The sequence below is a fragment of the Rhineura floridana genome, chromosome 7 (genome assembly GCF_030035675.1).
Source record: "Rhineura floridana isolate rRhiFlo1 chromosome 7, rRhiFlo1.hap2, whole genome shotgun sequence".
Classification (NCBI taxonomy): domain Eukaryota; kingdom Metazoa; phylum Chordata; class Lepidosauria; order Squamata; family Rhineuridae; genus Rhineura; species Rhineura floridana.
This window is the reverse complement of record NC_084486.1, coordinates 3,195,378-3,219,772: the sequence shown is the minus strand read 5'-3', so window position 1 is coordinate 3,219,772 and position 24,395 is coordinate 3,195,378. Positions and strand designations below refer to the sequence as shown.

At 43.1% G+C, this 24,395-nt stretch overlaps 2 protein-coding genes across 3 annotated transcripts in view; one reads left to right on the top strand and one right to left on the bottom strand.

The window, feature by feature from the left end:
* LOC133388666 (uncharacterized) overlaps positions 1-24,395 on the top strand; it is a 49,583-nt gene that overhangs the window by 10,895 nt on the left and 14,293 nt on the right. For both annotated transcript variants that reach the window (XM_061634686.1, XM_061634687.1), the window contains exons 2-5: positions 4,037-4,821; positions 13,811-13,972; positions 18,110-18,290; positions 21,120-21,271. In XM_061634686.1, the coding sequence (XP_061490670.1) occupies positions 4,037-4,821; positions 13,811-13,972; positions 18,110-18,290; positions 21,120-21,271 (1,280 nt within the window). The remainder of the gene's footprint in view (positions 1-4,036; positions 4,822-13,810; positions 13,973-18,109; positions 18,291-21,119; positions 21,272-24,395) is intronic.
* The window catches only part of HELLS (helicase, lymphoid specific), a 91,740-nt gene that overhangs the window by 63,143 nt on the left and 4,202 nt on the right, over positions 1-24,395 (bottom strand). The window contains exon 3 of the mRNA XM_061634682.1: positions 21,134-21,172. Within this exon, the coding sequence (XP_061490666.1) occupies positions 21,134-21,172 (39 nt within the window). The remainder of the gene's footprint in view (positions 1-21,133; positions 21,173-24,395) is intronic.

The following is a 24,395-nucleotide window of genomic DNA, read 5'->3' as shown; positions in this document are numbered from 1 at the left end:
TCCACCCTTTATTGAGCATTTGTTCTGATTTATTTGTGGGCATTCATCCCTATCAGCTTTATGTGCCTTCCTGTTAATCATTTGTTCATCCCACCTGTTTGAATACATTTCCCCATCACTTTCCAAACTGCAAAAAGTCTCTGTGTTGTTTTTTTAAATGGCTGCCTTGCTCTAGAGCAATAGAATGCGTTAATCCACTTTAATTGCACAAATCTAATTGTGCTTGACTCCTTTCCACAAAATACAGTCTGGAGCAGAGCTTGGGAAAGTTACTTTTTTGAACTACAACTCCCATCAGCCCCAGCCAGCATGGCCACTGGATTGGGCTGATGGGAGTTGTAGTTCAAAAAAGTAACTTTTCCAGGCTCTGGACTCTGGAGGCACCTTCAGTATTTCTTGGCTTCTCGGATACTACTATGGACTTACTTCAAGTCGATCCCGACTTATGGCAACCCTATGAATAGGGTTTTCGTGGTAAGCGGTATTCAGAGGTGGTTTACCGTTGCCTTCCTCTGAGGCTGAGAGGCAGTGACTGGCCCAAGGTCACCCAGTGAGCTTCACGGCTGTGTGGGGACTTGAACCCTGGTCTCCCAGGTTGTAGTCCAACACTCTAACCACTACACATACTGTCTCTCATCTTCTCAGATACAATGGTGATTATTTCAGGTAGTTTCCAGAAAATGGGAAGGTAATAGTAATATTTTTTCTTTCAAATAAAACTGATTTTTGGAAGTATTACACAATTTCTAATCAGTTCTACAAATTCATTAGAATTTGGTGATTATTTTCATGACACATTACCATGTGTAAACAATGTGGGGAATTTATTTATTTATTTAGATTTGTATCCCGTTCTTCCTCCCAGTAGGAGCCCAATGCCCAGTAGCAGCCAATCCAGACTCCCTGATGTGTATATGCAAGGATGTATATTATTTCTTCCCATTTTTGTGAGATTATACCATATTACAATAGTGTACTAATAAATAATATAAATAATGCAAACATTGTTTTAAAACACAAAACGTTCTGTTTCCACACCTATTAAGGAACCAGTGTGTTTTATCCAAGTATGCAAGCAGACCTAGGTATCGCATTTTATTTATTGGTAGTTGTATGTTCCTCCCTCCCGAAAGGCCTTGGTACAACATTAAACCTGCATACCACCTACAGAGCCTCTTTTAAATGTCTGCTACATCCTTCCACATTCCATCTTAAGACTCTTACAAGATGAAGTCTCACAGCTTTACCCAAACTCCGCCTGCCCCCCCCCCCTTGTTTACCAACTAGCCTGATGAAGAATTTTGGAGAATGCAAAAGCTTGCACTCTGTTTTGTAACATTTTGGCTGACCTAATAAAGTTATTGCTCTAATACGGATTTTGGAAAGAAGAATAGTGATACAATATAACAATCATCATAATAAATGAAGGCAAATTTGTACATTAAAAATACAGCAGATAAATGGAAAAAGTTTTAGGGTAGTCTGTGTTATTAAACCTATTTCTTTTAACCTTTGTTGATAAAGGTTACCTAGTAAAGATAAAGCATTAATACTGGATTTGGTCACAACAATGGGAATTATTTTTAAAAGATTCTGCAAACAAAGATTCCACCCATTAAGGACTGATTATATAATTGTGGAAATACTGAAAAATGGCAGAAATCATTAGTCATATTTGTGCAAACATATATATTTATAAATTTTCCAAAGAAATTGGACACTAATTTTTTATGATCTGCATAATCTGCACATTATGCAAGTTTGCAGAAGTGCTCCCCCCTTCCCCCATTGTTCTGCCTCTACTAGTCATGAGGAGAGGCAAGGAGCTATGTACCTAACCGAAGCCCTCTCACTTAACTCCTGGAAGTCTTGTTCACTCAGGACAACTACTATGCTGAGACCCATGGCATGATCTCAAACTCCTATAGAGAGGTGGCTAATTTGATCACAGAAGCAGGGTAGTATGTTCAGACCCTCCTGGTCTAAATCTTCCCTGGTAGCGGCTATTTTCTCAAGGGAGGGAAATATAGTCATGATACAGGATCTGTGTTCCATCCCACTGCCCAGAACAAACAGCATCTTTAGGGGGGTGATTTAGATCTGGAAAATTTTGGGATGCTGCAATTCTTAAAGCTGATAAGAATTACATCAGCTGATAAGAAATATTTCAGTATTTGATATATAAAGACCTGTGTATAATCTATTATTAAGATGGTTTTCATTTCTCTGTGGAGGTCTTGTAAAAAGAGGGATTGATGGTAATGGCAGTAAAGGAAAATTGAGTATAGGTAGGTAGGATATATGAATGATCTGCAAACTGGCAAATTATTTTTTTATTTAAAACTGTTGGTCTAGGTTCTTCTGTAGTTTTTCATGAAAATATCTATAGAATGAGGTAGTAGAGTGAACTTATACACATTGTAAGTGGATGATTTTTTTTTTATGCTGGGGGGTAAAGAAAGGCCGGGAAAGGAACTGGCAATCCCACCCCATATATACGGTCTGCCTAGTAAACGTCGCAAGACGTCACCCTAAGAGTTGGAAATGACTCGCACTACAAGTGCGGGGACACCTTTACCTTTATGTGTTAAGAGCAAAAAGAAAACTACCTACTAGTAGAAAATTAGTACAGCAGGAAGAACCTTTCTCCTTGATGTGCTAGTGTGTTTGTTTTAACTTAGAAATAATTTGGTAAACTGGGGAGTGTTCAAAAATGGCATGCCCCCACTAAAGTGTGAAGTGGTACTATTTACCAACTAAGGATTGTATTACCTCATCCTGCATGTGTACCCTAGCAAAGATTTCTGGGGCAGCACAGCAAAGACCAGCTGACTCTGAAGGCACTCACGAGCTTCAAACAGCCTTTGGGCTTATAAGTGGATGGCAAGATTGGCACATTTATTCCCAAGTGTAACTAGAAAAGTCACTCAGAAGGAAGAGGAGGCACTTGAGAGCAATCATTCAGACTCCAGTATGGTTTTCCATTTGGGTCTAATTTGTCCTCCCAAAGGAGTTATGATTTCAAGATCAGACGCAGATGTTTTGGCCTTCATTCTTTGGAATGTGGAGAAAAATCCATAGAGACAAATATGTGTGGCTAGAAGTAGGGCTGTAATCTAAACATTCACTCCAGTATATTGGTATTTAATTATTTGTTTTACTTAGTTATCAAGATTTATACCTTTGTATAAAGGTGGCTTGACATCTCTCAAAAAACAACTTTTTTCATTATTAATGCAAACAAATTTCTGCTTTTCATGCAGTTGTTGATGTGGTTATGCAGCCTCATTTTTAAGTAAAGCAAAGTTGAAGCCATAGCTAGTGTTATAGTGAATAAGTATGAATCTCCAAGAAGCACCGTCAGTTGAATGCAGAAGTGACTATACACTTGGCTGGAGGGCCAAATATCCAGTGATCACCAATATATTTCCATCTTTGTGAATCCAATTTGTCTCTGTTGCAAGTCTTTATCTAATATTATGAGGTTTTGGTGATAAGTGTTGGATTCATTGTAATCCAATGTTCTTTGAACCACACTGTCTCTTGTAGCAGTTTTTCTGCTGTTTGTCCTTATTTATGCCATGTGAAACACTGATACAGAAAATCCATCTATACGTCTAAGTTAGAACCCCATTCCCTAATGTGGTACCTTTTCACAGCCTGAGTTTTGGATATGGGAGAACATTCAATAGTTGTGATTTCCCCCATCTGCATTCTGAAGTAATGCAATTCCAAGAGCAATTTCCCATGCATTAGCCACTTGACTTTCCCTTCACACTTATCTGGAGTGGCTGGAGAGAAGGTTGCCTGCCAGTTATCTGTCAAGATGATTTCCCTTCTCTCTGAATATTTACAGCCAGTTTCTGTACAGGTAAGCCTATACAGGGCTTCCTACAGATAAAACAATATAGAAGGGTGGGGAAGCCATGAATCTCACTATGCTCTGTAGCTAGACTGTACCACATAGCCATGAGTTGATCTTAAGAAGGTCAAGGATTGCAGTACTTTGTGATTGTCCTCTCTTTGTTTTTATTAGGCAAAAAAAGGACTCCACTATCTGATAGCAAGGTGGTTTTGACAAACATGAAGATAATAAGCAATGAAAAAAATCAAAATGAAGGACTAAGACAAGATCCTCCTACAACCTCAGATTCTTCAGCAAAATCTGGACCTCCTGAAACAAGCACCCTTCTGGAGCATCCAGCAAGCCCAGTCGTCATAAGCAATACTCCAGTGAAAACAGAGTATCTTACTACACTCTCTGGCCTTAACACATTAACACCAAAACATCACATTCCAAGATTAGCCAAATTTGAATCAGAAGACTCTGGCGTGGAGTTGCCAAGTGGAGCCAACTCTCCATCAACACCCAAGGGATCTGAAAAAAGTTTTGTGCTCCACAGCAGAGATTCTTCTTGTGACTCTGGAGTACTGAGTGCCTCTTCCTCTCCAGCAGCTGACCACGTAATTACTAGAATAGGTGAAAACACCACAGATGCTTGTCTGTGCATTTCAGATTGCAAAAAGCCAGTGGAACACTATGCAGGGCAGTCTTCTGTAGTTTGTTTGGAGGATGACCCTGATTGTCCAGAGGGAAAAAATCCTGAACAGTCTTTTCTTGGTGGCCCTCAAGGAGAATGTTTGGAAGAGAAAACCAGTGAATCCCTCCTCCTCACTAAACCTGCAGAAGAGAAAAGGTCTAGTGATGATTACAAAAAAGAAAACTTAGACGAGATGCTACTGCAGGGGCATCCCCTAAGAAAATATCCCACAAGTGACAGCTTGGATGAGTACATGGATGAATGCTGTAGGCTGAGTAAGGTAAGTAAGAATCCTTATTTTACAAAATAGTCAAGCTCTTGTTCATTTTGTTTCTGGAGAGCAAAAGGCACATATTTGGCTTTCAGGTAAATTGCCAATTTCTTTCTAATAGCAATGTGGATGTTATTATTTCACTTACGGCACAATCCTAACCATGGGCTTATCCATATGCGAGAATTACTTCATACTAAAGACGTTGTTTTTACTGCCTTTTTCTATTTGCACCCTCCACAGTAATGGCACAATGCCAGCTGCAAACACGGTGTTTTCTGTTCACATTGAGGGGAAGGATCAACCACACAGTTTCCAAATGACCACGCCCTCTAATTTAACATTTCCACTCCCACTGGTTGCTTGGCAACCAAGCATGCTGCAGTGGATTCCTTTTTAAAAAAACCCAGAAGTGCGAATATCTGTGTTTTCCCTGGTAGGATACAGCTGAAATACAAATCTTTGAGCCGGGGGGGGGGGGAGAAAATAAAGGCACTGTTTGCAGCAGTATAGAAATGCTAGCAGAATGGGGGACAGCAGCCTGAAGTTGCTTTTTAGCCTACAGGAAATAAAACAGAGGGAGGAGGAGGGAGTGGGAGTAGAGAAGAAAACAATTGACACACCCACCTAAAAGCATCAGAGCAAAGCATCTGCAAGTACTAGAGATACAGGGTGAAGATGTTTTTTCCTTCCCTTTTTGTATTATCAGAGTATGGATTTACATGGTTAGTATGGATTTACATGGTTAGTATGGATTTACAGGGGGGAAACTGTGATGGCTTTTGTTTGCTGGTAACATCATGTGAATCATGCAAATCAAAAAAACATGTGAGTAGCACTAAACACACAGTAAACCATCATGTAGATGAGCACCATGTCTACGCAAAAGTAAGTCCTATTGAATTCAGTGGTGTTTACTCCCAGTTGTAGGGTTAGAATTGCAGCTTCAGTAGACGATTATGCTGAATTTGCTGCTCTGTATTTCAGTTTTCCATACTATGTTTGTTACTTAATGGAAATGCTATATGAGTGTGTAGGTCTTGAGTTGTTTATGTGATTTTCAGCAACTGCCTTACAAGTGGTCCCATTCCAATCAGTTTGGAAGCAAAACAGTTTGCCTACAAATAAAAGGGATGCTTCTATAAGTTGAGGACATCCAACACAGACAGCTGTTTCTGGATAAAGGGCTTGAAGCCCTCCAAAACCAATGCTGTTCCATTGAAAGCTACCAGTGCAATTGCCATTGACTTTTGACACCAAGGGCTCCTTTAGATGACCAATGTATTGAGCATTCATACTTATTTGTTTGCAAAACCTTGCATGGATGTTATACAATGTCCACTCTTTAGTAAGCATTCATTCTGATTTCTCTGTAGGGAGGTTATATAACAATAAGCATTCATCCTGCTTTGCTTATGGGGAAGTTATAAATCTTCCCATCAATTGATTGTTATCCTACACTTTTTAGTGCATTCCCCTGTTGCTTTCCTAACTACAAAAGTCATTTGGTGCTTTTTAAAGTGGTTTTGTTGTGCCAGAGCACTTTACCTACCAGAGGTGACTTTATTGACCAGAGCAAACCTAAATTTCCAGTATGCAATTGAATCACTCCAGGCAAATAGTGGCTGTATGGAGGTGACCTAAGAAGGCTTTAGTGATTTGTCTGGGTGTGCAGCCCTGTAGCCAGCCTTCCTCATTAGGTGGGTCAGTCACATTTCTACGTGGGGCATTTGGGAGGGAGGCACGTAGCACCAGCCAATTCCCAACTCCCACACTTGTGGAGAGGATGTGAGGGCCAGCCAGGGGAAGGCAAAGGCAGTGACCTTCCCTGTTATTCCTTCTCCATCCAGAGAGTGTGTTAACTTACATGAATTATGTTTTATCTGTGGAACTGTCTCACTCTTTTTTGAGAGATCCCCAGGAATATCATAGGGTGTGTTTGTTAACACCTCCTCAAGAGTCCCTCTTTGAGTCTTATTACTGGTCTTTAGACTTTCCTTTCTGTTGGACAATCAAGGGAAAACATTTTAACTGGCTGCCATATAGAGGACAAACTAATTTTTTACTGGTTGCTGGGTTGATTTTTTTGTCCAGAAATCCAGAAAAGGCCTCATGCTGAGCTGCATATATTGGGAAAATCAGAAGTTAGGCCTGAGTTACAGCTTAGGTGTCCAGCCAGCCAGCTAGCTAACTGTAGTGTATGCAGCAATATTTCTATTCCACTAGAGTTGCTTTCATCCTTTGCCATCAAATAATCAAGAAAAATAACAAGAAATAGCCACTATGATTGTGAGTATAGTGAGTGTTTTAAAAAAGTAAAGAGTAGCCATTTTTCCAGATCATTTTGTTATTTCTTTATTTCACCCTTTAGCAATAAGCACCCAATCCTGTTCTGCTCATAATAACTCCAGAATAAACAAACTCTTCTTACTGCAGGCAACAAACACGGTTTTTTTTTTGCTTGCTGGGTAGACAGTAAACTGAAAATGAAAATGAAAAGCAGAGCAAAGGGGTGGAGTCTAACTCTAGCCCATAATACAATGTTCTAATTTTTAACTCTTCAAGGGTCATGTCACTATACAGGCTGGGTTCCCCCCCCCCCAGGATCAGTTAAGTCATTATAGTGTGACTGTGAGCATGAAAAATCCACCCTGAGTTAGGAAACGTCTTGAGTGAGCAGACTTTGGGGGGCTCTTCCAGATGAGGCTTTTGTTGTGCATTCATCTTGCCTTATTCACTGGATTTTTAAGAGGGTCCTATTCTTTAATTGCCCCCGTTCATAAAAAAAGCTGTCATTCTTTAAATGGTGGTTGTCATTGTCTGTCATGTAACAAATTAAAAAGAAGACAATTTCCCAAGAACAATCCTGGGGCAGGAGGGAGGTCAACACCCCCATTTGCCCCCTCCCAGGCCTATGTGTGTATTGTGCCATGATGCTTCCACAGTAGTGGATATAAGCATAGCTATGTGGGTGGGGAAACTAGTATTCCTCCTCCCCTATTTTTCTTCCCCAATGCATGGGACAAAGTAGGCAGCTTAAATTGTTTTGGAGGGCAACCAGATTGGGTCCATGGCATTAGAGGAGTGGGGCATTGTTCCTGCCAAATCTCTCTCCCCTCCCACACTTGCTATTCCAAATATCAAAAGTGACTTGGGAGATCATGCTTCTTTTATGAGAGAGCAAGATTGTCCCCTCTGGGCAATAAATTCTCTCACTGCTTTCTAAGCTCCAGACAGTGTCTGATAAGGCTGTGCTTTTTTCTGACATCTTCATGGCTGAGTGCAAAAAGAAAGTATTGAAGTCACCAACTCAGAGCACAAAGGAACCCCAAACAATAAAAAGGAATTTTCTCACAGGATCTGAGCATTTATGATACAGTAAAATATAACTCATAGTAAAAAAAAAAAAAAAGGAGCAAAGGGTAATTGAATTCTCTAATAGATAGCTTCATTGCTAGCATTCAGGGATGGAACAAGTAATCCAGGCAGCACTTAATTAACAGGCTGCTTGGAATGGAGAGCGAAGAGCATATATATTTGTTTTGTGTGTGTGTTTACAGTGTTGGAGTATTTGAATTAGCTTGAATGAGATTAAAGGAGGCAAAAGAAAAAGACTTGCATTGTGGTATGGGAAATGGTTCTGCAACTGGAAATACAGTACAAGCTGTAAAGGGCTGCATCCAGCAAAGTCTTGTTCATGCAAAGACTTCCACTTGCTCATGGAACTTGTCCTCCCTTTCCTCCTCCTGCACTCCTCCAATTCTGTTCTGGGGAGATCAGATTTGGAGTGGCAGGGAGAGGGAGGGGGAAGTTCTGTTGCACAAGTGGAAATCCTTCCACAAACAGGTTGACTTCCTTGGATACAACCCAGAGAAAACGAGCATTCTATCTATACCTGCAAGGAGATTGCACTGCTATTTCACACCTTCCCTAAAAGTCATGTTGTCTGCAAAGGGGAAAACAAACACAGAAGCATTACTGGGAAATTGCAAGAGTGTCACAGAAGGAGGACCACCCCCATCACCTGTGAACAGGAATGGCAATTCTGCTGTAAACACCTAACCTGAGGCAAAGAAAATATAGCGAACAAGTGGACCTGGAGGCCGGTTCGGGAGCGATGCCCATTGGGGGTGGGGGGAGGTGGGCTGTGCTCCATATGGGCACTTTGCTCCTACTTTTTCCCCAGCTTTCGGGGCATGGGGACCAGCCACAGTTAAGAGTACTCCACCCAGCTTCAACCTGCACCACTCACCGCTGGACATTTTCCACCGGGCAGAGTCGCAGTAGCTGCACCGATTTGTTTCTCAAGCATGCCACCTAACTTCTTCACTTCTGGGTCTGGGGAGATCCTTGGGATGAACCGCTGCCTACTTCAAGGCAGTTGGAGACCACCTGCCCTGCCTCTTCTGTGACTTTAGAAGCCTACACCTGTGTTGAAGGGAAGGAGTCCACACCTCTGCTTACAAAGAGACTGTGCTGATACAAAACAAGCCTCCCCTCTGAATAATGAAGTTTTGTAGGAGATACAGTAAATGGTTTTCTTTAGGGGTTTGGGGTGTTAATGGTTACTTTTTTGTTTTTAAATATTGTTTTATTATGTTCATAATGTTGAAAAGTTGTTTTTGGTTATTATATTTGTTATGTCACTGTTTTATTATTTTTTGTTATTAGGAAATTGTTTTTGCAATTGTTTTTGACATGTATTTTTGTTCACCTTGTGGTAAGCCGCCTTGAGCACAATTTTATGTGGAAAGGCGGCATACAAATAAAATGATGATGATGATGATCTGGAAATACCCCCTGCACAAGGTCCAAAATCCATAAAACTGTTAGAGGAGAACTGCGCATGCATCTCACAGCCTCCTCCTCCTCCTTTAGCGTTCCCTCTGGGCTCTCGCACAGGAGAGGGTGCAAGTCATTTTTTTCACCCTCAAGCACCCAGCCAAGAAGTGAAGGGCTTTTCATTGGTCACCCATTTCCCTGACACAGGGCGACTCAGCCAATGGCCCTCCATGCTTTGGCATGGGGAACAGGAGACACAGCTGCCTCCTGGCGAAAGGGGGAAACCCCCCACCAGGGCAGGGATATACACATTGAGAAGATGAGACGTTTTATAAGGGATGGGGTGGGAAGTAAGAAAAAAGGAGCAAATGAGAACAGCAGAGTGAGAATGAGGTTGTTTTTTTTTAAGGAAAGAAATATACAAGAGGCAGGGCACCCTGCCTGGGGACACAGCACCTTTTTTCTTGCAGGTCCCACATGTAGAAATGCAATTTGTCATTTTACTAAAACCCATCTCAATATACCACACAATATTTTAGAAATTTCAAGTTAACTTTGTGCCTTTATGTTTTGGATTTAGCTTTTGAAGCCACGAAGAGATTTTTTGAATAACAGAAAAACAGGAAAGATCCCACAGTTAGCATTTCCCCCCTCCATTCTCTGGTGAGAATGGAGACAGAGTGAGCTTCCTGCTTTTGTACAAGAAATCAGACTTGCTGATGCAAGATAAACTTTAGAACAGATTTCTTTTGTTGGGATCACCACACGCAACTTGACAGAGGCAACTGGATGAGAGAGAAAGGGCCTTGCTAAATACCGGTGGCTTCAGGGATGTTTGGCAAGAAACTTACAAGGAAGATTAATTGACATTTTTGCACAAGAAGCACACTGTATGTTACACTACAGCCATATATAACTAAGCCTTCATATCCCCCTGAAATTCTCCCCACAGCAGCTTTAATATCTGCCAGTGTTCTGGATCTGTTTGTCTTACAAGCACAATTCTGGAACCATGCAGATATAAAGGTAGGCTGACTGTATGCGAGTTTCTGGGGAAAGAGACAGATGGGAAGGGCTAAACATCCCCTTACTGCTTCATCTCTACTTCAAAGCTCACTCCCCCTGTGAGCACTGTGCAAAAAAGAAAGGTGTTGGGTTTTTATTACATGTGGCTCCAATGTAAAGTACAGGTTACCCTTAGGTTAGTTCCTTAAATTTTCTGGAATACCATATATTGCCCAGAATGGGCATTGTGATGTGGTTTTTCTGTGGACAGTTTGTAGCTTACTACATCAATCCCATCTAGTCATGTGTGACTGGTGCATTTGGTTGTTTTCAATATTTCGAAAGCTGGTGTTTTGGACCATTTTTCCACAATATGGTGTTAGTAGATCTACACTGGCTACCAGTTATTTACCGGGCCCAATTCAAGGTGTTGGTGCTGACCTTTAAAGCCCTATATGGTTTCGGCCCAGTTTATCTGAAGGAGCTCCTCCAGCATCACCAATTATGCCGCCTGACGAGATCAGCCACACAAGACCTTCTCTCGGTTCCACAGTTAAAACAGCGAGACTGGTGCGGACCAGAGAGAGGGCATTTTCGATTGTGGCCCCCACCCTCTGGAATTCCCTTCCTTTCGATCTTCGCCATGCCCCCTCTCTAATAGGTTTCCGCCGGGCCTTGAAAACCTGGCTATTCAGGCAGGCCTATGGGATCTCTGGGGCGGGTTAGTTATTAATGTTGTTATTAATTGGTAGAGTGGTGTTTGATGAATGATGGTTTTACTGATTGTATATTGTATTTTATGGTATTAATGTACGTCGCCTAGAGTGGCCGTTAATTCAGCCAGATAGGCAACTCAAAAATAAAATTTATTATATTATTATTATTATTATTATTATTATTATTATTATTATTATTATTATTATTATTGCTTAGACTGGATATCAGAACATGGTATGTGTGGACATTTTGTGGCCTATAGCATGAATCCCATCTAGTTATGTGAGAGTAGTGGATTTGATTGGTTTAGCTAGCTCAGAAGTTGGGTATTCCAGGCCATTTTTCTAGAATACCATTTATTGCCCAGAATGGGTACTTGAACATGGTTTTTATGGATATTTTGTGACTTATTGCATCAATTCTAATTACTTATGTGTGACTTACGAATTTGGTTCATTTGGGTAGCTGGGGGTGGCATTCTGGGCCACTCTGTTCTATTCTGGATGGGTTCTGGGTGTGAAGCAGTTAATAAAAGTATAATATTGGAATGGTTTCCATTTTACAATATTGTTTTCAAGTCAACCCACCCCACTGTTTTTGGAATAAGTTTTATTTATAAAAGGACCATTCTTTTCCATTCTGGCATTTATACCTTCCCATTTGGGTTGGAATTCATGATGCCTCTTGTGTGAAACTTCAGTACAACACACTTCTGCATGAGTCCTGGCAAATTCCCAGTTCTGAAGATTTTCTCTGAGTGTGTGAAAAATGGAAATGGACTGCCTTCAAATCAATCCCAACTTATGGCAACCCTATGAATAGGGTTTTCAGGGTAAGCGGTATTCAGAGGGGGTTTACCATTGCCTTCCTCTCAGAGCTTGGAAGTAACTAGTTACAAGTAACGAATTACTTGTAATTCATTACTTTTTTGAGTAATGAGTGGGTAATTCCTTTACATTTTGATTCTAATAGAACTAGGAGTAATTTTACTACTTTTGTAGAGTAATTGTAATGTTTCCAGAATTACTTTTGGGCATTACTTGGGGGGGGAGCAGGAGAAGTCTTCTGCTCCTCTGATTTGTGGATGAAAATCATGTGCCTCAAACTGGGCTTCTGTGCAGTGTCGCTCTTTCCTCATGCTACTGTGCTGCATTTGCAGTATTTTAACTTTTTTGCATCTCTGGGGAAAATGTTTGCTTGAGTGAATGTCCCTTAGTTGGTGGCAGGGCAGGGTCCAGGAGGTGGTTAAGTGAGAGTGATTATGCCTGCTGGCTGAGTTGGGGGGGTTGCACTTGGTTTGACGTGCAAAGATCTGAGTAGTGGCCTCAGCCTCCCTCCCCACCTCCCTTACCAGCAAAGAGACCACCATTGCTATCTTATGGATAAAAAGAATTATACTACTACCTCTGTATGTGTTTATTTTTAATGTTGTTTTAGGCTACTTAGATGTGCAGCAGCCAAGGCCAGCACCTTGTAGGCATTTTTTAAAAAGTAACTGAAATGTAATTGTAGTGATTACTTTCGAGGAAAAGTAAAGTAATCAGTTACTTTCAGAGCCATTGTGATTGTAATGGTAATTACTACTTTTTTGGGCCATGTAACTGTAACTGTAATTTATTACTTTTTAAAAGTAATCTTCCAAGCTCTGCTTCCTCTGAGACTAGTCCTCTCCAGCTGGCTAGGGCCTGCTCAGCTTGCCACAGCTGCACAAACCAGCCCCTTCCTTGTCTGCAACTGCCAGCTGGGGGGCAACTGGGCTCCTTGGGACTATGCAGCTTGCCCACGACTGCACAGGTGGCAGGGTACGTAACCCCTGAGCCACTCGCTCTAGGGGTATCTTTAGCTGGCCCTTGACACCCAGGAGACATGAGTGGGGTTTTGAACTCCCAGCCCCTGGACTCCCAGCCAGGCTGTCCTCCCCACTTGGCTATACCAGCTCTCTCCCTGTCTACATAGGCTTCTAAATGTCAATAAATGTGACTCTAAGCTGCACACACACAAGGAAAAAGCTTCATACCTTTCGTTCTAGGAAGACTAGAGAGTTACTTTAAAAAAAATAAGAGTCTGGGGCCCCTGCCTGGGGGTGCCATTGAAGACCTTCATGGGCATCATGGCACAACAAGCGTCAGGATGGTGAGTCCCGCAATACCAATGGGGAAATAATGTATGTTTTGGGTCCTCCTTTTCCCGAAACCAGTCCCTTGCTGGCCAATTTCTTTAGCTGCTCTGAGTCTAGGTTTTATGTAAATGCCTACATGGGCAAAATCTTTTGCATGTTCTTAACTGTAGACAAGGGAAACAGTAACTTTCTTTTTAAATGGAGCATCTCTCAAATACTAGTCTTAACTCAGGTCACCATCAGGATGGTTAGGGCTGATTCCTTGAGGAGGCTAGTACAGGAGCAGTGGAAAGGTTACAATATTTTCTGGAAACAACCTTTTATATTCTCAACCAAATATGTAACATCCTTGGGCTTTTTCCTCCCTCACTGCAGGTGAACCAAGGAAATGCCAAGGGTCACAGCTCAGGCCTGGGTTATTTGGAGCACATCTGCCAACTTATTGAAAAAATTGGGCAGCTACAAGAGCACAATCTGAGATTACAGAAACAAGTGTGCAGCTTGCAGAAGGAGCAGAGAACGAATCAGCTAACAGAGGTAAGAAAGGATCTTGGGCATAGGACTCATTTACACCAGGCTGCAGATATGTTGCTGCTATGCCAGTCAGTTCTCCCCTAAAATAGAAAAAATGGCAAAAAAGGGAGCAGTTGCCCATGCAATGCAAATCTCCAGCACAGACCATAACTCGGGGATGGTGCCAGTAATGACTCCCCCTTGACTTGTGGAGGCAGAGGCAACCAGTGTCGTAGAGACATACCCCCTGCCTCAGAGCACACACCCATACACTGCACACACAAGCCCCCAGTGCCTTCACACCAGCAGCTCAAGTGGGCATGGGCTTGGGAGGCTTAAAACAGGAGTTTGAGCTCCACCAGAGGAATGGGGGACTGCCCCCACTCAGTCTTTTTCATGGCAAGAAAAATGAGCAGTCTTACCAGGGGCAAAAAAAAGAGGGGCCCAAAACTCACATCCACATGGCAGAACACTAAGAGCAGCTCCTATCCACTCAGCCACAGCACTCAACATCCATCAGATACACAGGGCATTTCTCTCCCTCCCCCCCTGCCCCAAAAGCCTTTCTCCATGCAGTCATCCCCCTCTTGATATTGTCTAATAGGCCAGTTAACCTAACTAGCAGCCTTGATAGGCCAGGCCTGCCAGCGGATTTAATCATCCCCTCCCCTCCCCTCCTCATCCCTTTCCTTCCACCCTCAACTGACTTCCTCATAGGGTAGAAATACACTCACTGTTCTGCCTTTCCAGTGCATCTCCACCTCTCTTCTGAAAACGGGGGCACGTGATGCTAGTCAAGCTCCACCCCTTTTTATTGTAAAACCTGGTGAGGGCAGCGTGTTTTTTTTAAATTCAGCTTAAGATTTCACAACTGATTGGCAGATCAACCCCTTTCCCCCTCCAGGTTTGGCTAATGGAAACACTTTGATCTGGCACAGAGCTTGGAAGATTACTTTTAAAAAGTAATAAATTGCAGTTATAATTACCTGCCCCCAAAAAGTAGTAATTACTGTTACGATTACAATTGCTCTGAAAGTAACTGATTACTTTACTTTTTCTCAAAAGTAATCACTACAATTACATTTCAGTTACTTTTTAAAAAAAACACCTACAAGATGCTGGCCTCGGCTGCTGCACATCTAAGTAGCCTAAAACAACGTTAAAAATAAACACACACATACAGAGGTAGTTGAATAATTATTTCTATCCATAAGATAGCAATGGTGGTCTCTCCTCTGGTAAGGGAGGTGGGGAGGGAGGCAGAGGCCACTACTCAGATCTTTGCACATCAAACCAAGGGCAACCCCCCCTCCTCAGCCAGCAAGCATAATCTCCCTCACTTAACCACCTCCCGGAGCCTGCTTTACCACCAACTAAGGGCCACTCACCCAAGCAAACATTTTCCCCTGAGATGCAAAAAAGTTAAAATACTGGAAATGCAGCACAGTAGCCAGAGAGGGTGGTGGAGGCCACTTTGTGTGCCAAGTGCAAGCATACACATGTTGTCATCTTCCACCTCCACAGTTCTTTATCTCCATTCTGCTGCTGCCTCCTTCTCCTCCTTTATCCATGTTCTTGCCCTCCGGCTCCTTTTCCCCTCTACTCCATTCCCCCCCCCATTTTTTTAAACAATTGTTTTCTCCACTCCACCCCGTCTCCCTCTCCACCTCCTCGCTCATCGCCTCCTACCCACCCACAGAGCATGAGGGAAGAGTAACGCTGCACAGAAGCCCAGTTTGAGGCACATGATTTTCATCCACAAATCAGAGAAGCGGAAGACTTCCCCTGCTTCCCTCGCCAAGTAATGCCCAAAAGTAATGCTGGAAACATTACACTTACTCCACAAAAGTAATAAAATTACTCCTAGTTCTATTACAATCAAAATGTAAAGGAATTACCCACTTGCTCCTCAAAGAAGTAATGAATTACAAGTAATTCGTTACTTGTAACAAATTACTTTCAAGCTCTAATCTGGTGACTAGTGTGTTCACAGCTATACACTCTGGCAGCAGCATCCACTTCACTTTTGCAGCTGAGAGAAACAGTCCAGCAAACCTGAGTAAACAGAGAGTGAAGCCACTGCCCCTGAGCTCATAAAGCTCCCTACCCGAAACCCACCCACCCTCAGAGTCCCATCCTGAGGCCAGCTAAATTTGAGAGATTTGTCTATCCCTAACACAAAGGCTCTTTATTTACTCCCTGTATCATCCTGCCCAGCCTCTAGCTTCTTGATCTCTCTAGCACTTTTCTCTAGACCTAAAAGGCAGGGTCTTTCTTCCAAAACTCAATACTATGCTTGTTTATGTTTGCAAGATCCAGGTATCATATTGTTATAAGTTGGGGGAGGGTTAGTCTGGATGTTATCTGAAGGATCCCCTACAGCCCTGTGATTCTTGGTTGTAAGGCTGAGATTTGGTTAGGAGAGGGTTAATGGAGCAAACAGGACCGCTGGAGATAATCTTGATGGCTCTGGCAGAGTGGTCAAGGACTCTGTTTCTGTTATTAAGAAGATGCCTCTCAGTGGAAGGGCTCTCTTGGAATGTGAGAGTAGCTGACTAAGACCAATCGGCATGTTAGCAAAACAGTTATTTTTACATGGTTTATTTCTATGCTGTCTTTTGGCCACAAAGGCCCTCAACGTGGCTCACAGAAAATAAACAAATACAAAATACACATCAGAAAAGAACAATACAGTGTACAAAGATTTAAATAACAAAATCTTAACATTGTTAAAAAAGCAACAGCAACATCTTTCAATAACAATACAATAACAGTCGGCACTTTCCTAATGTTTTGACAATGTCTACGATGTTCTGTCATCATATCTGAAGAGTACCTCACACAAATCCAAGATGGGAATCTGGCTTCTCCCCTCCCCTTTTGGCTAATTCTCTAACAGCAATGCTTGCTAAAAATCTATACACTGTTATTAAATAATATTAAATAGAGAGCCAGAACAATTTAAGGAATACATACAGGATATGAGGTGAATATCCCATTGGATATCTGGGAAAAGCTTTGGAAAAGTGCATTAGAGGTTTTGTTTAAATATGGCAATAAGAGAAATTTGTTTTACAATTTGTTTTACAATAATGAGCAGTTGATATATTACCCAGCAGAGACAGACAAAGTTAATAAAATCTATCTGGCCAAATGTCAAAAGGAGAGAGCTGACTTTTTCCACATGTGGTGGGAATGTGACATGGTAAAGAAATAACTGGGGGCAAACAAAAGTCAACTAAAAAGGACTATAAGATATGAAATTCTGCCACATCCCAAGTTTTTTCTGTATAATTATGTGGAAGGTTTGGTGAGGCAGGAACATAAAGAACTGTGTTTCATATGCTGGCAGCAGCTAGAATTCTTTATGTGGGGGGGGTGGCATGGGGAGGGAAAGTAGAGATTGTCAGTTGCACCATCTGCTAAAGAATGGATTGACAAACAATGGGAGTTTGCTCTAGAGTCATGGACCTCTTTGAGAATCTGATGGCAGCTATGGACCCCCCCAATGAATCAATGAATGAACAAATGAATAAATAAATAGTTAATTTTATTGCACAGTTCAGACCCCCTAGAGGTCCATGGACCACAGGTTAAGAACCCCTACTCTAGAGGCTAAGGTGTTAGATTCAGGGAATTAAAAGACAAGACAACTTTTTGATAAAATAAATTTACTTTATTGACTATACCAAAAAAACAGGTTATTGCCAAATGCAAATTATGGGTTCATAATGTTTTGAAAGTAGAGATAATTATGTATAAATCAAAATCCAGGCTGCTTGTTGTTATCTAAACATTACACAGGAAGATAGCTTTTTAAAATTATAAATGTGGTAGTAATCAAGTTTATTTATATAGGAATAACCCTCAATCAATTTTCATTTTACTTTCTATTTGTTGGTCTTGTAAAACTGAACTGCAACTGAAAAACTGCAGGTAGTTTCTCCAAAAGGTTCAATGTTCAGAGATGGAGCTTCTGCCCACTAGGTTCCTAGATTACGTGAGACATACTTATTTTGGCCTAACAGATCCTGGGGTTAAAGCCTGACCATCTCTCTCTTGGAATTCCAGCAATTTGTCTGATATCTTGCGGCGCCAGTTACATACTCTTGACTAGTTGCAAATTAAACTCAGGCATATCTCCTCTTTCACCTGATGTAGGAGTATTTTCTACAGCACTGTTCCTGTGGAGCTGCCAGCATTTTGTTCAGCTCATACCAAGAGGTGAAGAATTTTTTTCCTGGGAAGAGCCGACCACACAGCCTATTGGTTCAGAATGGAAACACGTCTGACCTCTCAATCATTCCAGAAATGGGAGGAAGCAATGAAAAATCAAACAAAGGTAGATTTCTGTCTTTTTGACAACTCACCTTAATCTAAAGCAGTGGTTCCCAACTTTTATGATTATGGGACCCTTTTGTAAGCTCAAAAAAAACCCTGTGACACCCCCCCCATGAATTGTAATTTTACTCTATGTTAATTGAAAAAATGGTGCATAGCAAAATCACATCTCCAAATATCTCTTTCCATAAAAAGCTCCGTGCAGACAGAGAGGTATTACTTTCTTTTCTTAATGCAAAGGTCCAATCAAATTGGGATCCCCCTCCCCACACACACAGTCTGAAGATGTATACTCCTGTCTCCCAACACCAGTTGGTGACAGTGTTGGACTAAGATCCAGGTTCAAATCCCCACCTAGCCATGAAGCCCACTGGGTGACCTTCGACCGGACACAGTCTCTCAGCCTGACTTATCTCACAGAACTGGTGTAAGGATAAAATGGAAAGGGACAGACATATGCACCATCTTGAGCAATTTGGAGGAAAAGTGGGATATAAATGCAATACTAATTAAATAAATACATTTCAGCTGCAGTATGAGGAAGGCAATGGTAAACCACCTCTGAATACCGCTTACCATGAAAACCCTATTCATAGGGTCACCATAAGTCAGAATTGACTTGAAGGCAGTTCATTTACATTTATGTGGATCCTAGCCTCAGCCAACCTGTTGAGCTTTAAAAAAAAATAATAATCAAGAAGCAGCCATGTGATAGCAGTGGGAATGCTAGATTGTGAAGACAAAAAGGTGGATAGATTGAGAAGGGGTGTGTGTCAGTGCTTTCACCTCTGTACCTGACTATCTTCCCTCTTTATGACTTCCTAGCACTTTTGATTTTCAGTTTTGCCTTTTCCTGTTTCATCCTACATTCGCTGAGCCTCCTTCTTTATGTTTTCTACTGTGATTTTGTCCTTATGTTCAATTCTGAAGTGGTAGAAATGGAGTGAACTCCTTCAGATGGTGTGTGGCAAAATCACATCTCCAAATGTACCTTTCCTTTAAAAGCTCCCTGCAGACAGAAACCCAGAATCATGAACTGCATTAGAAACTCCCTGATGTGCTAATCTTCTATCTGCAGGGAGGTGTTGTTTTCTTTTTTTAATGCAAGGGTCCAAACAAATTGATATTCCCCTCCCCACCCACCCAGTTTTAAGATGTACAGTCCAGTCTCCCAACAACAGCGGGTGACAGTGTTGAGCTGCTGACCTTTAAAAAAAATATCAAGAAGCAACAATGTGGTGGTGAAGGGGATGCTAGAATGTGCACTGCAGACAACAGGGTGGATGGATTAAGTTGGGCAGTTAGTTCTTTTAGGTCTGGGAATGATCATCAAAACTGATGACTTGGTTAGCATCCATTTGGGGAATGAGAGCAGAGCAGAAGGCAGATCCATGCACGCGCACACACAGACACACCTGCCCCTTCTGCAAGCATCCGCAGGCGTGCTTGCATTCGGGCATGTGGGAGGAGGGAAGCCCTCAATGGCCACAGCATCTTGGAGAGAGAGATTGAGGGGTAGAGGGGTGGAAGAAAGGGGGGACGCTGGCAAACACACAGCCTCAGAGATGGGGGTCAAGCAAGGCCTGTGCTTCCTCACTGCTCCTTGGCTTCGTCTGGGCTGAAGGCGAGACCTGGGCACCCTCGCAAATAAGGATAACTTTTAAAAGGAGGTGGCAGTGAAGCAGGAGCCAAGAAAGGCAGGCAGCCAGGAAGGAAGGGGGAAATCAGCTTTTCCTTGTAGCCTTGCATCTTTTTGTGTCACAAAAAGCTGTCCTCTTGCTCTGAGTAAGGGTGCCAGCAGCAGCAGCAGTACGAGGAGATGGGAGTCGGCAATAGTAATCCCCTCTTCTTCCTGGTAGCTCCATTCCCAATTTACTTCGGTGTCTGCCATGTGTTTTATAGGCAGACACCTGCCCTCGGTGCGCCTGAAAGTTGCTATGGTGCTTCAGCAAAAGTCCTCCCCTCTCGTTTGGAGCAAGGGGGAGGTGTTGTCTGCAGGGGCAGCAGGGAGCAGAGAGCGTTCAGGGAGTGAACACTTAAAAAAATTCATTTCTTTACTGTTCACGCCCACCCCCCCGATTAATTTGCAGTCCTCTTTGGGGTCATGGCCCCCAGGTTGAGAACCACTGATCTAAAGTATACCCATTATAAAATATGTATTTCTTGTAAACTGCTTAGTTTTTTTCTTACAATCAACTGGTATATAAATGTTGTAAATAAATAAATCAGCACTCACATTCACTCAATATAGGGCTTACTTCTGAGTAGGTATGTATGACTCTGAGTTCTGCACAAGGCACATGCTGTGTCTGCTCTTCACCCAGATCTGTTCTCAGATAATTCCTTTCTAAAACAGGTCTCACTTTGACAGGGGCATTTACTTTAGCCCTGAACTCTGCATGACCATGCCACATTGTGGCATTAGACAGAGTGAGGCAGGCATAGTAGGAGGTAGATGCAGGGAAGTGGCAGTGAGGTGTTGGAGGACAGAGGTGAATGTGCCATGTGGCCTGCCCTGTGCCCCCTAAACAATCCTCCTGCCCTCAGTTGCAGTAAAGGATGCTGTCCTATAACAAGTATAGAAGTATGATTCAACTGCCAATCTGGCTGGCATTTGTGCATGGAAAAGAAGGGGAGTTGCCATCTTACCCTTTGCCTCAGGCAGCAAGATGTCTTGGACCAGTCCAAATCTCCCTTCACCATTTCTCCAAAATGTAATTATAGAACAATGTGCCAGGTGCTCTCTTTTCTAACCTTGAAGGTAATAATAACTGGTAGAGGTAAGAGAACACAACTTACCTCTAAACATGAATAAATCATCCAATTGCAGGAAGAGATGCTCACCTGGATCCAGAAAATAACCAGCTGATAATGGAGTTAAAGCTGTCAAATAGAAAGAAAAGTGGAGAGAATGAGTACAGGGAAGGGTGTAGTGTGACTGATGGCCAAGCTTATCTGCCAGTGGAATCAGCCATGAAAAAGGTGAGTGATATATATGACATAAGCTTTTGTGGGCTATGTCCCACTTTGTTGGATGTGCTTTTAAAGTGAAAGCTGGTTCTGCCAGCTTTGAATGAATGAATGAATGAATGAATCTTTATTTTTACCCCACCCTTTTTCCAAAACTGGAACTCAGGGCGGCTTACAAATAAAAACTACTCATAGGTAAAACACATACAAAAATATACAATTAAAATAGAAAGGTAGCGTTTTTCGTGAGAAGGAGAGAGATCCAGAGTTGGCGCCTACGCGCACAGAGTGCGGGACTATGTTTGTTATGTTGGTTTGATTTGGATGAGTGGGTATGTGTATATTGTGTATATCAGTTTTTGTATTTATATTTTTATTATTTTATTTTTATTTACGTGCACAGAGTCTCGGACTCTGGTTGTTGTGTTGATTTAATTTGGATGAGTGGGTGTGTGTATGGTGTGTGTAAGGTGTGGAATGTGAGATGTGTGTGACAAGAATTGTATGTGGGAATGTATGAAGGTGTAGTGGTTATAACTCTTATATTTTAGTAGTGTTGTTGCAGTTGGATGTACCCTCCCATTAATTGAGGGATTAGCTGATTGTTGTCAGCGTGTATTACGGAGGTAGGCCTCCGTTTTGTATATTGTTTAGGGTGGGTGGCCTGTCCATTAAGCGGACAGGGTTAGGGGCATGTGTAGATCCGGGGGGGTTATGACAGAGAGGGAGGGGGGCCAAGCTATATCAAGATTGGGCGGCAGACGCTGGGTTGATGCTGGGGGCAGACCATGTCAGTCTAGAGGAACAAGAGATAGATGTATAATATCCATCCCTTGTTCCGGGTCTGCCCAAATCCAGAAGACAACTGGGAGACGCAGGATTCCTACCGACCTTCGACTGTTGTTGTGTAATGCCAGGTCTGTGTCACAAAAAACATCTATCATCCATGATATGATTTTGGATGAATGCGCAGACCTGGTGTGCGTTACGGAAACTTGGCTGGACGTGGCCTCAGCCCCCATTCTTGAGGCCATGTGTCCGCCGGGTATCCGCTACTCCCAGCAGCCGAGGGTGGGAAGGCGGGGAGGGGGAGTGGCAGTCATCTATTGGGAATCTTTGGTTTTTACCAGACCTCCCCTCCCGAGGACCAAGTTTGTTGATTGCATCTATTGGAGGTTGGGCCCGAAGGGCAGTTTAGGGATTCTGCTTGTGTACCGCCCACCCCGCAACACAGCAGACTCCCTGGCCGAGGTGCTCGAGGTGATCTCGGATGTACGAGTGTTGTCCCCAGAGCTATTAATTCTCGGGGACTTCAATGTGCATGCTGAGACCACTCTCGTTGGAGCCCCTCGGGATTTCCTGGAAACCATGGCTTCCTGGGAACTGCACCTTAATAATACTGAGCCCACCCACGTAGCCGGTCATGCTCTCGACCTTGTATTTGTCCTGGGAGAGGAGGGAAATGTTCTGAAAGTGAGGGCTATTTCTTATACCCCTGTGTCATGGTCAGATCACTATCTGGTGAATATAGATTTCTCGTTGCCACACGCCCTCCGCAGGGGCAAAGGACCTATTAGAATGGTCCGCCCCAGGCGCTTGATGGATCCTGATGGATTCCTGACTGCGCTTGGGGAATTGGAACCTGCTGAAGGTCGCTCGGTCGAAACCCTGGTGATGGAGTGGAATGAGGGGATCACCAGGGCATTGGACCGAGTTGCCCCGAAACGTCCTCTCCCCCTGAACAGAACTCAGATAGTGCCATGGTATACACCACGGTTGCGCAATCTGAGGCAGGAGGTGAGACAACTAGAACGCCGGTGGCGGAAATCTCGCTCCGAAGGTGCTCGGACACAGGTCAGAGCAGCAGTAGCTGCCTACCAGGTGGCAGTGAAGGCGGCAAAGAAGGATTTCTTTGCTGCCTCTATTGCATCCACAGAGTGTTGTCCCAGGAGGTTGTTCCAGGTGGTCCGAAGCCTGGTCGGTCCAGTTGCTCAGGTACCCCTGGAACATTCTAAGACCTCCTGTGACAAATTGGCAAAACACTTTGCTGATAAAATCGAACACCTAAGGAGCTCGATTCCGTATGCCGTGGATGCAGTGAATGAACCAGAGTTGACCATTTGCAATCCGGTCCAGTGGGATCGGTTTTGGCCTCTCCCTTCTGAGGAAGTGGACAAGGTGCTTTCATCTGTGAAGCCTACCACTTGTCTGATTGATCCATGCCCATCATGGCTCCTTGTGAATTGCAAGGAGAAACTGGGCGAAGGGATTAGGGCGGTGGTAAACACATCCTTAGTGGAGGGTGTGATGCCACTGGCCCTCAAGGAGGCAATTATAAAACCTATCTTAAAGAAGTCCTCCTTGGATCCCCAAGTTCTGAACAACTTCCGCCCTGTTTCGAATTTACCATTTTTGGGCAAGATCATTGAGCAAGTGGTGGCTAACCAATTGTCAGCACACTTGGATGAAACGGATTATCTGGATCCATACCAATCGGGTTTCAGGACTGGACATGGAACTGAAACAGCCTTGGTCGCTCTGGTGGATGATATGAGGAGGGCATTAGATAGGGGAGAATTCACCTTTCTTGTCCTCCTAGATCTTTCAGCGGCTTTTGATACCGTTGACCACGGTATCCTGATGGATCGCCTGGAAGGACTGGGAATTGGAGGCACTGTTTTACAGTGGTTCCATTCCTTTCTCTCTGACAGGCACCAACAGGTAGCATTGGGAGATGAGGTTTCAGACCCTTGGCCCCTCACTTGTGGAGTGCCACAGGGTTCTATCCTCTCTCCCATGCTATTTAACATCTACATGAAGCCGCTGGGATCTATCATCAGGAGATTTGGGCTGCGGTGTCACCAATATGCAGATGACACACAGCTCTGTCTCTCGTTTAAGTCTTCACCAGAGTTGGCTGTGGAGACCATGTCCAAGTGCCTGGAATCCGTGAGTGGATGGATGGGAAGGAACAGGCTGAAGCTAAATCCTGACAAGACCAAGGTACTGCTTGTGGGAGACAGGGGTAGGCTGGGTCCTGTTGACCTGAGGTTTAATGGGGTACAATTGCCCCTGAAGGACCAGGTCCGCAGCCTTGGGGTTGTTCTTGATTCCAGGCTGTCCATGGAGGCTCAGA